The sequence below is a fragment of the Polypterus senegalus genome, chromosome 14 (assembly GCF_016835505.1).
Source record: "Polypterus senegalus isolate Bchr_013 chromosome 14, ASM1683550v1, whole genome shotgun sequence".
NCBI lineage: Eukaryota > Metazoa > Chordata > Cladistia > Polypteriformes > Polypteridae > Polypterus > Polypterus senegalus.
Genome location: NC_053167.1, coordinates 53,231,599 through 53,244,619, shown reverse-complemented (window position 1 = coordinate 53,244,619; position 13,021 = coordinate 53,231,599). Strand labels below are relative to the sequence as shown.

The window sequence follows — 13,021 nt, the reverse complement described above, 5'->3', positions numbered from 1 at the left end:
TGGGCTCTGTGATGCTCTATAACCCGGGAGTACGTCACGGTTACGTGACGGGAAGGAACGACGTGCTCCCGGGGTGAAGAACAGGACTGTTTGCCCTGACCCGGAAGGAAAAAGGAACTGTGCTCTAATTGGACAGGAACACCTCCGGGTCAGGGGCTTTAAAAGGACGGTGCCTCAGTCCAGACACTGAGCTGTGCTGGGAGGTGGAGGAGCAAAGTGTCTGGGTGAGGAGGAGTGGTTTATTGTGTGAGTTTAGTACTTTTGTATGAGTAGTGTGGAGGGTGCTTGGTGCACTGAGGAAAATAATAATAAAAAGTATTGGACTTTTACCTGGTGTTTGGAGTTGTACCTGAGGGTTCAAGGGAGCACTAGTGCCCCCTACTGCCACAATGTATATATATATATGTCTATATTTGTATATGTGTATATGTATATACAGTGGTGTGAAAAACTATTTGCCCCCTTCCTGATTTCTTATTCTTTTGCATGTTTGTCACACAAAATGTTTCTGATCATCAAACACATTTAACCATTAGTCAAATATAACACAAGTAAACACAAAATGCAGTTTTCAAATGATGGTTTTTATTATTTAGGGAGAAAAAAAAATCCAAACCTTCATGGCCCTGTGTGAAAAGTAATTGCCCCTGAACCTAATAACTGGTTGGGCCACCCTTAGCAGCAATAACTGCAATCAAGCGTTTGCGATAACTTGCAATGAGTCTTTTACAGCACTCTGGAGGAATTTTGGCCCACTCATCTTTGCAGAATTGTTGTAATTCAGCTTTATTTGAGGGTTTTCTAGCATGAACCGCCTTTTTAAGGTCATGCCATAGCATCTCAATTGGATTCAGGTCAGGACTTTGACTACGCCACTCCAAAGTCTTCATTTTGTTTTTCTTCAGCCATTCAGAGGTGGATTTGCTGGTGTGTTTTGGGTCATTGTCCTGTTGCAGCACCCAAGATCGCTTCAGCTTGAGTTGACGAACAGATGGCTGGACATTCTCCTTCAGGATTTTTTGGTAGACAGTAGAATTCATGGTTCCATCTATCACAGCAAGCCTTCCAGGTCCTGAAGCAGCAAAACAACCCCAGACCATCACACTACCACCACCATATTTTACTGTTGGTATGATGTTCTTTTCTGAAATGCTGTGTTCCTTTTATGCCAGATGTAACCGGACATTTGCCTTCCAAAAAGTTCAACTTTTGTCTCATCAGTCCACAAGGTATTTTCCCAAAAGTCTTGGCAATCATTGAGATGTTTCTTAGCAAAATTGAGACGAGCCCTAAAGTTCTTTTTGCTTAACAGTGGTTTGCGTCTTGGAAATCTGCCATGCAGGCCGTTTTTGCCCAGTCTCTTTCTTATGGTGGAGTCGTGAACACTGACCTTAATTGAGGCAAGTGAGGCCTGCAGTTCTTTAGACGTTGTCCTGGGGTCTTTTGTGACCTCTCGGATGAGTCGTCTCTGCGCTCTTGGGGTAGTTTTGGTCGGCCGGCCACTCCTGGGAAGGTTCACCACTGTTCCATGTTTTTGCCATTTGTGGATAATGGCTCTCACTGTGGTTCGCTGGAGTCCCAAAGCTTTAGAAATGGCTTTATAACCTTTACCAGACTGATAGATCTCAATTACTTCTGTTCTCATTTGTTCCTGAATTTTTTGGATCTTGGCATGATGTCTAGCTTTTGAGGTGCTTTTGTTCTACTTCTCTGTGTCAGGCAGCTCCTATTTAAGTGATTTCTTGATTGAAACAGGTGTGGCAGTAATCAGGCCTGGAGGTGGCTACGGAAATTGAACTCAGGTGGGATACACCACAGTTAGGTTATTTTTAACAAGGGGCAATTACTTTTTCACACAGGGCCATGTAGGTTTGGATTTTTTTTCTCCCTAAATAATAAAAACCATCATTTAAAAACTGCATTTTGTGTTTACTTGTGTTATACTTGACTAATGGTTAAATGTGTTTGATGATCAGAAACATTTTGTGTGACAAACATGCAAATAGTTTTTCACACCACCGTATGTATGTATATGTATATATATATATATATATATATGATGTGTATATATATATATGTTTATATATGTGTCCGTGTGTATATACAGTATATACACATATATATATATATATATATATATATATATATATATATATATATATATATGCCAGCAACACTCATGGCAATGACAAAACAATTACATTGTCAATCATGTTACGTTATTATTAAAATGTTTCCTTTTCTTTTTACTTCTCCGCTGCCAAGCTGGTATTTTGCTATATATATATATATATATATATATATATATATATATATATATATATATTGCCACAAAACTGAGACATACTCAAAGAAAGGTTTGGGGCAGCCACCCGTATATTCTGGTATCCTGGCTGCAAAGTCGTTTTTTATCACAATCAACAGCACTGATGTGCATACAAATGAGTCCAAAACGAGACTGAGGGAAAGGGGAAAAAGGGCAGGCTTTTAAAGGGGAAGACAGGAAATGAGGTCATGGGAATCGGGCACGTGTTCGTCACTCATTGGATCAGGCCCGGGCGTGACATCAGGGGGGCCGGCGCCGGTTAGTTCTGTCTCCATTGGTTCGGTCCCGGAAGTGATGTCACGAGAGCCAGGTGGAGTCTCCCAGGGATGGTCTACAGGGAAGTGAGAAAAAGAGTCAGTGCACTCTGCCACAGCCCGGCCTGTCTCAGAACTGCCGTCACTCAAGCCCTTTAGCTGCCTCCCATGCGCACGTGTGTGACAATATATATTTATATAGATAGATATGACAACAACACTCATATCAATGACAAAACAATTACATTAACAATCATCTTACGTTATTTTTAAAATGTTTCCTTTTCTTTTTCATAACTTCTTTAACACACTACTTTTCTGCTGCGAAGCGCAGGTATTCTGCTAGTTCTCGAATAAAAGAGCACATGTTTATATAAGAAAGAGCAGGCTGCTTGCTGCTTGTGCTGATCGACACATTTACAAAACGAAAGATGCTGATGGAGAGATGCGAAAGGATTTATGGTGGGCTGTAATTGCAAGTTTTTTTGTAGGCTTCAGGAATTCTAGTGTTAACAAGAGTGACTATCCCATTGCTATATTAAATTGTCGACTGGCAATCAATGATGTATTGACCTTGTTATTAAATCCTTTGTAAAGGACTTTACATTCAGAGATTCTTTTCTATTGCCAACAGAACCTTTTGCTGTGAGGGTTTTTTTTACTGTATTCGACAGGAGAAACCTACTGTATATGTGTTAAGAGTTGTTCCCAGGAGTATTGACGATTGTGTCTTCCAGAAATCTTAAGTATACCTTCCCCAATTAATAATCACACTGTAATGTCTCTCTTTTGTCCTTAGTCTCTCCTGTTTAGTTACATCATAAAGAAATGTTTTCTTTGTGCACCCACTAAATGGCTAGGAACCTTGTGATAGTATTGTATCTGTCTTCCCTTTTCTTAAGTTAATCATATTTTAATCTAATAGGGCACAGCCTGTTAGATGTGTTGAGATGGGGGCTTTCCTTTCCATCATGTTCACTTCTCTTTAGCAATGGCCTGTCTGGTGAATTTGTAAATTCCTCACAGATTTACAGTGCAATCTTCTGTGGTGATTTAGTTTTGTGTTTTTCTTGTCTTCTTATTTCAGATCAGACCAGGGGAGACCTTCACTGTTTACCATACAAGCCCCACACTGACTAGCCTGTCGAAACCAGTGGTTCTTTGGACACAGCAGGATGTCTGCAAATGGCTGAAGAAGCACTGTCCTCACAACTACTTGACCTATGTAGAGGCCTTCTCACATCATGCTATTACAGGTATATGTGGCATTGTTTCTTGTTGTAACACAAATGTTGTAGTTACATACATAGCTTCTACTTTTAGACCTTTGGTGAGGGTCAGGTTTTTAGGCGTAGATGCATCTTTTCAAATACATCAGCCCCTAAATGCTACTACTGCCTCAGAATGTCAGTGATAAATGTAATCAAGTAGGGTGAAGCAGTTGTCCTGTAGTAGAGAAAAAGTTATTGATTGGAGAGTTTTCTTGTTAATAGGTTTTTTACCAAACACCTTATATATTGTAAAAATAAGACAATAAGAGAAATCAAAAAAGTGTTGAGATCCACCTTGGGCTTCCTCATGTAACGCAAAGACAAAAAGTTATTGAAATTATCTGTTAGCTCCTGTGTCCGTCAGACCAATGTACCTCTGTCACTTGCTGGTAGTAACTTTATTGATTCTTTTGGGCTAAATATTCTGGTAACTGAACAGCAATGTTATTGGCACGTTATTATTTTGTTTTGTATGTTAGTCCCTTTCTGTTAATACCTCCCCAGGCATGTTAATGATCCTTGTAATAAATCCTCTTCATTTATTTTCTGGACTGGTCTTAGTGTTCTTTGCATTCATGATTTGCTTCTGAGGATCCCAGTAAATAGTTCACAGCATCTAATGCAATACAAATTTAGAGTATTCTTTAAAAACAGCACTGCAAATTGCCCACTTCACATTATTATAATTCAGCGCTTTGCTTGCCGGGCATGTGCATTAATAAACATTATCTGAATTGAAGCAGATATTAGAAGTGACATAATTATAGATTGATCCCACTCTGTCTCTTCGTATGTCATAGCCAAGGGTTTAGACTTAAGCCTGTGCACTTTTGTTTGTGATTCACAGAATACTCAAGAATTTCAGTAGCCACCTTACCAAGGTTTGTTCATTTACTTTAAGCAAAAACTGTGTTCTGTCTCCAGAATTCAAATAATACTAGAGTGTTTTTTTTTCTCCTTTGGCCTTTTGCATGAATCTGTACGTACTTAGCTGTATTTGTGTATGTTTTTCTTTATGCAATTAACTGATGGCTTTAATTTTGTTGATTTGACAAGCAAATGGATGGATGAATGGTCCATTCAGCACTCCGGGTCATTTCATACTGTGAAGCATGCTGTTGTATGTAAAAATAAAGTGCAGTTGTTGATATTGCCTGTCCAGTAGATAGAGCACACAAGGTCTTCTGCCAAAGTGGGTTTAGTGCTGGCTAATCAGCCAAAGTGAATTGAGTTTGATGCATAGCCATAGGGATGATCTTGCCTGACGACTGTTTTTATTAGATAAAAAAATGTGAACCATGCCTAAAGTAGCAGCGATCAGAGTGATTATAAGGCAATTAAACATCCCAGGACTTGTTTATGAAAGATTATATGTTCAAATTGATTGTTTTTTTATTTTGGCTTTTATCAGCACAAATGTAGTTGTACAGTAATTACAAATTCTGTATTAGGTTTTGAATGAACAAACAGAAATTTCAGCTAGTGGGAAAGTGTTACTAATGGCCCATGGGAACAACAATTTACTTTTAAAGTATGCAAAAAACTAGAAATTAAAACTATAACATTAAAAATATAAAAACAAACTGGATTTGATACATTTCTATAAGATGACCACAATATATGATGTGAATTTACCAAAATATGCATAAGGCACAATATCACTAATGTTTTTTCTTTAGTCTGTTGTAACAGTAAACCTAACATGCTTGTAATTTAACAAGGGCATATAATGTAATCTGCATTTCTTTATAATTAAAACTTAGCTGCTGTGACTACTGCATTTAAATTTTTTTAACTTTGAATGCTTAAAATGTATATGACAAGTTTTATGAAATTCTGAGAAGTGATTTGGCTGTTGTTGTGCAAAGCTGAATAATTGAAATTGACTCAAAACCCAGTTGGTTCTTAAAACTAATAAGTTCAAATTGTAGACAAAATTTCTAAGAATCAGTCCATTCCTTTTTGGGTTACAGCGTCCACAAAGCATTTACCATTGGCAGATGGAGACACGGTCCCATATCTTTACAAAAATGCACAAACCATATTCTAGAGATGAAATCTCAAAGTGTGTTTTTCATTGAAAAACTTGAGTTCATTTTTCCTGTGAAAGCAATACTTATACATAAAAGTTTGGAAAGGTGCACCCTTTATTCTTGTAAGCTGCTGTAGCACAGTAAATGACAGCTTCTCTTCATATATACAGTAGCTAAGAAATGAATAGCAAGTATTATTTCTTATCCTCTGTTGGATCAACATATACCATATATTTTCGGCTAACTATCAGTACCATTAGGTCAGTATTAGCAATTTAATAATTTGTTACAATACCCACATATTAAGAGTGCTACTTTGAAGTATAAATGACATTGATGTTGATTGTTTTTTTGGAGGAAATAAGTGGATAGGACTTGCGAGATTTGTTGGGCTGAATGACTTGTTCTCGTCTAGAGTGTTCTAATGTACAAAGGTTCAACATCAATTATTTTCATTTATTCATTGGTGCTAAATGCCGAGAATCTGTTCAGGGTTTGAATTGGTGACCTGGGTGCCTAAGGACAAACTTATCACTCTTGGACTTCTGTCTCACTGTTACCTGAACATCCTTGTGGTTGAATTGGTGCTGCTAATTTTGAATCAGAAATGGCTGAATTATCTAAACAAAACGAGTCATTCTAGTTGTCTACCTGCCTAATCACTATCTGGTTCCTAAAGCTATCCTCCAAAGTGTGTGTTTTCTCGACTACCTCTAAGTTAACTATACATTTTTGGCAGTTAAACGAGTCTGTACTGTCACCCAGAAGCCTAAACTGTACATACCGCTGCACACACAACATATACACACTCTCAACAGGCACAGAAGAAATTGAACTTATGTTTAGAGTGGCCTTTATTTTCATCTTTATGTTGGCAGTTACTTTTGAGCCTTCTGAGTTCTGCTGGTTTGCTAGGAGACTCCCGTGTTCAATGTTTAACCACCTGCTGGGTGATGGACTCTGTGCTGTTGGTTTCTTCTCCTAGTTAGATGCCATCTTTTACTACTGCTGTAATTTTTCTTTACTGATGGATTTGATGGCTATTCTTTTTTCGTGCAATAAAGCATTTGTGACACAGTGAATACATTGGTGACATAACTTTTGAAAGCAGTGCTCATTTGTTTCCATGCATTTCTTTGTTGTTGTCATTCTTGTATCTTTATTAGATAGATAGAATTAAATATATTAAATATATATTAAAAATATTAAGCACTGTATGTGATTTGCCTGACACTAAGAAGATTTCCATCATCTTTTTTTTCCTTCTACCTATTACATAGTTCTTCGTCTCAGGCTATGATCAATAAACACAATACTTACACTTGACTATGAATTTAGAAGACATTTGTAGCATATACTGGGGGATTATCAATAGATGGGCTTGCGAGGATTCAGGTTTTATTACAACAAACCTTTCTGCACACCAGTAAGACCACAGACGGGGTTGATTTTCTTTCTGCCATGTCACTTTGTTAATCCGTTTACTTTTCTGAGGTTGCTGTGACTTTATTTTTTTTTTTTGACTATTCAGAATGTGTCAGGACATACACTTGCGATTAAGACCAAAATCAAGGTTCTAGTCCCGGTAGTTTGTCAATACCATCAGTTTGCTATTTCTATCAGTTAATCTGCTTCTGCAGTTTGCTTCATGTTTAGCAGATGTCACTATTCTTCCTTATCTTTCTGCCATGTCACCCTCTTGATCAATTTGTTGTAACAAACACACAAAGTCAGCTCACTTTGCCAAGGATGGGAGTACCTCAAATTTTCTGATTCACCAGTGCTTATCAGGTGATAAGCTTTCAATTAAGATCAAGGTTCTAGCCCCAGTAATTTCCAAGTAATTGTATGACAGACAGACCTGAGCAACTTATATATAGATTGACATTTGGAAGAAATTCACAACTGCCAAATTTTGTCATTGTTTTAAATGCTTAACATTCTTTTGTAGTTTTCTTTTTAATTTGCTTTTTCCTGTGAAGGCTACCCTGTAAACTGTATACAGATACTAGCAATTTGTAACAAGTAGTGCAAACACAAATGCTAAAGAAACCTAATTGCTAATAGGAAACATCTACTTTAGGCCTTGTTCACACGGGCGTTAAAATCGAGCGTTTTTTTATGTCAGAAGGCGTCCGGTGAGCGCGGATCAAGTGCTGAGTGTTTTCTACACGTAGGAGTCAATGAGAGTGTTCACACGGGCTTTGGTGACGTGTGTTTGTCCGGCAGCGCGTTTATACGGCATCAAAAAAACGTTGCATGCAGCTTTTTCTTGGCGTTCAAAACCCAACGAACACAAGGAAACCGCTTCTTGTTTGTTTTCTGCGTGTTTATTTTACGCTTCGGAGGACCGGATATTTTTATGTTTTCATATACAACATATATATTTTCATATTGCTTATTTTATTTTATTGTCTCATGTAATTTGTAAACCATGAACCTATTAATTTATGTTCTAATATAATATTTGATACTTGATTATGTAGGGGGCAATCCATGGCGGGGATTTCAGTGCATAACACCGTGTAGCGCACACTCGACTACTGTTTCCTTACCTCAAAGTGACAAGTAGTCTCTCTTCGGGGCTAACACCAAGTCGCATATTAGTTGATCGGCGTGCAGTGTGGCATTGCACCAGCTGCAGCAGACAATCAAAAGTGGAAACCGACATCTGACAGTAATTAAAAAACTTGCGCGGAAATTTTGCATTTCTTCATAAAGCACAAAAACTTCCTTTAACCCGACGTTGTGCAGTCAGAGGATGAACCCAGTAGCGGCGGCGATTTTTCTCTCCCTACGCCATATTACAGTATTTTAAAACAAGAAGATTAATATCTAACATAGCAAAATGGTCCATATTGAAAGGAGGCACCTCAAATAAAACGACAAGGGCTTTCATATCCATTTCCCGACACTGCCTCCACAGGTTAACACACAAACTACAATTTGGGCTGCAGGCTGGCGTTAGACAGAGACAAACGAACGCCGGTGTAGAAGTCAATCGATCGCCACCACAAAATGCAACATAAACGTCTAGGACGTTCAGAGCAAGTTCGTTTATCCAAAAACTTAACGCCCGTGTGAACAAGGCCTTACTGTCATATTCATTTGTGAATTAATTTCGTTAGAAAAGGCTTAAATAACTAGCACATTAAAAAAGAAAACAAACTTAAAAGCAAACAAGAAAAATAACTTGCAGACTAAAACACATAAATACTTGCTACATTCCAATCAGTTTGTAATTTTTGAATTGACAAATGAAAGGTACAAACAGGGATTAATGTAAGCAGAGGGCTAGTTAAAAACAGAATTTGGTGAGCATGAACACCTCCAGCCACAGAGGTCCAAAGGACTAAACTTTAGAGCTGCGGAATTAAGCCCTCTTTACTAATTAGCGCCCAAGTGAATATGACAATGAAGTAGCCGCTTTCCTTAATACTGAGCGTCATTTGCTACTCTGTATGCATTTGTCATCACTAATTGTCTTTGGGAAATGAGGGACTGATTAGAATATGGTAAAAGAAGGTTGAGCATTTAAAATTGTGGAAAAATGCACATTTCTGAATTTCTTCATACTAGATATGTTTTCTGGGAACATAAGAGAAGGAAAAAGGTCACCTAATTAAATAATTAGATCAATTAGAAGAAACAATTGATTTGTGAAATTGGTTGTAATGAAAACCTGCAGGCACAATGGTACCCCAGGACTTGAACATAAAAACTGTTCATTTACATTGATAAGAAATGTAGCATGTGATCTCTAGTAAAGTTCTCATGTGTTAACAGGCCACACATTAATTAACACAGGCATAAAAAGACAAACAAGGAATTTCTTCTTATTATTTCTTATTCTTATTCTGTATACATTATCACATGTATGTGACACATGAAATGATGAATATGCTGTACTGCTACCCTACTGAAAAAAGTTAGTCTTAATCTTTATTTACCATTTATGGTGGCATAGCTAGACCTTAGTTTGCATCACTTTCATTGCTGATGTTGCTTGCAGAATACAGTATGTCCCTTCCAGATACAGAACATTTTGGCAAAAACTTTGACAGTCTTTTTAAAATAAGTTTTCTTTTAGGGGAAATTGTTAAGAATGTACTATATAATCTGTTCACATTTTAAATATTATTTTGGCGTAGGAAGAGGCTGAACCAATAAAACCATGCTAATAGTTATTCTACTGCCTATAGGCCTGCTCGTGCAAGGCCATACACCTGTGATATGATGGAATGGCAAACTCATCATTGAAAAGTTAAAATGGGCAACCAAATCAGCTTATGGGAGAAGAAGAAATGAAATACACAACACTAGTAAATGGTAAATCTCTCATCTTTTTCTGTTATGCATTTTGTTAAATTTTTAATATTTCATTCAATATTGCTCTCTTAGAATTTGTAAAATAGAGAAAAATAGGAATTTTTATATGCTACACTGCATTTTGATATTTTTTTTTTAAATATACATCAATATTGAACAGTTGTTTAACATTTTTTTTAAAAATTTGTCAGTTTTATTCATTGCATACACTTAACAAACTTCAGTAACACACTTGGGCAGAGTGGTTGCCCTGTGGCTAAGGCTAAAGATCTGTGCTGGTATCTGGAAGGTTGCAGTTTCATTTCCTGTTACTGCTAGAAAAAATCCTCCTCCTACTCCTTTAACCTGAACATTGCTCCAGGGGCACTGTACAGTCGCTGACCCTGCGATCTGACCCCCAAAGGTCATGTGAAAAGACAATTTCCCTTCAGTATACATAGTATATCAATATATAAAATAATCAAAAATATTACTTTAAAACTGAGTTTCACCTTTGATTGGATTACAGACCAGAATCTCTCACATCGTACATCATGAAGACCTTTGAATGGTCAGTCGTGGAACTAATATGACTCCTGCTTACTAACCACCCGAGCCCCTGGTAATGGGCCTACCAAGCTCATGTACAAGTAGTTGATATTTTGATCTATACTCTTCAGGGATGCTACTCCCACTTGTAAAAAGCTAATACTACAATTAAGGTAGTATTTGTTGTTTTTGCAGTACCTTTAACAGTGTAAAACCCCTCCAGTTGGGGGATAAGATGAAGATAAGATGGGGATAAGATGCCTCAAAGGTCCTGTGGATCATGGACTCTTTAACTAATCAGCAGTAGTTTGTGAGGTTGTATGACCGTGTGTTATTGATGGTAAACACCAACACAAGGGCACCTTGGGAAATGTCTTATACCACCTTTCTCTTCACCCTGTATGCAATCAGTTTTCAGCACAACTCCAATATGTTATTACAGAAATGCTAAGATGTTTCCACCGTCATAGGCTACATCAACATTGAACATATGAAAGTGTGTAGAAAAGTGGTGAAAGGAGAATCTCAAATAACTGTACAGTATTAAAACAAAGGGGGTTGCTGGAGGTCAGTTGCTATCATGGGGTGGAGGTGGTCAGAGTTATAAATACCGAGGGTCAATCTAAACAGTAGACTGGATTAGATAAACAACACAAACATATTGTAGAATAAAGGGCCAGAGCAGGCTCATCTTTTTCAGGAGCTTCAGGTCCTTTATGTGTGTGACAAGATGCTGGAGATTTTAAATTAGTCTATAATGATCAGTGTACTGTTTCATGGTCTGGTCTGCTGGGGGAATAACATCACCTGAGGAATTGTCAGGTCCCTAAATAAAATGATAAGGAAGACCAGCAGCAGTACAGGACTGACCCTGGACTAACTAGGGATAGTAGCTGAGAAGATGACAATGGTAAAATAAGAGGCCATCATGATAAGCACTGATTATCCTCAACATGGCATATTGACCTGGAGGATCTTCAGCCACTGACATAATTTACCATGACCCACACTACTGGGCCACTTTGTTGTCCACAGCCATCAGACTTTATAAAGTTCCTTCCTGTCATGCACCTCTTCACCTTGGATGGCTATAATAGACTTACAGAAACATAGTATTTTTATATTTTCTATATATAATCCTGTAATTTGCACCTATTTAATAGTTTGTGTTTTGTTTTTGCTGCTTTATAAACAAAAACTTTACTTCCTAGTTTGCTGCTGAAGCAAGGGTGAAGATCTATCTATCTATCCATCTATCCATCTGTCTCTCGGTCTGTCAGTCACAGGGGTGTCCAATTCTGGAGTGCTGCAGGTTTTCATTCTAACCATCTTTTTCAAATAGTGACCAGTTTTTGCTACTCATTAATTTACAGGTGCCGGTCATAAAATTAGAATATCATGACAAAGTTGATTTATTTTAGTAATTCCATTCAAAAAGTGAAACTTGTATATTAGATTCATTCATTACACACAGACTGATGTATTTCAAATGTTTATTTCTTTTAATTTTGATGATTATAACTGACAACTAATGAAAGTCCCAAATTCAGTATCTCGGAAAATTAGAATATCAAGTAAGACCATTGCAAAAAAAGGATTTTTAGAAATGTTGGCCAACTGAAAGCAATGCAGCGTGACATGGAGTCGATCAGTCTGTGGCACTGCTCAGGGGTTATGAGAGCCCATGTTGCTCGGATAGTGGCCTTCAGCTCTTCTGAATTGTTGGGTCTGGTGCATTGCATCTTCCTCTTCACAATACTCCATAGATTTGCTATGGGGTTAAGGTCAGGCTAATTTGCTGGCCAATCAAGAACAGGGATACCATGGTCCTTAAACGAGGTCCTGTTAGCTTTGGCACTTTGTGCAGGTGCCAGGTCCTGTTGGAAAATGAAATCTGCATCTCCATAAAGTTCGCCAGCAGCAGGAAGCATGAAGTGCTTTAAAACTTCCTGGTAGACGGCTGCGTTGACCTTGGACCTCAGAAAACACAATGGACCAACACCAGTAGATGATATGGCACCCCAAACCATCACTGACTGTGTAAACTTTACACTGGACCTCAAGCAACGTGGATTCTGTGCCTCTCCTCTCTTCTTCCGGACTCTGGGACCTTGATTTCCAAAGGAAATGCAAAATTTACTTTCATCAGAGAACATAACTTTGGACCACTCAGCAGCAGTCCAGTCCTTTTTGTCTTTAGCCCAGGCAAGACGCTTCTGACGCTGTCTCTTGTTCAAGAGTGGCTTGACACAAGGAATGCGACAGCTGAAACCCATGTCT

The 13,021-nt window shown here is 38.0% G+C and overlaps 1 protein-coding gene across 1 annotated transcript in view; it reads left to right on the top strand.

The window, feature by feature from the left end:
• The window catches only part of samd10b (sterile alpha motif domain containing 10b), a 254,590-nt gene that overhangs the window by 165,264 nt on the left and 76,305 nt on the right, over positions 1 to 13,021 (top strand). Inside the window, exon 3 of the mRNA XM_039734849.1 lies at positions 3,668 to 3,836. Coding sequence (XP_039590783.1) covers positions 3,668 to 3,836 — 169 coding nt within the window. The remainder of the gene's footprint in view (positions 1 to 3,667; positions 3,837 to 13,021) is intronic.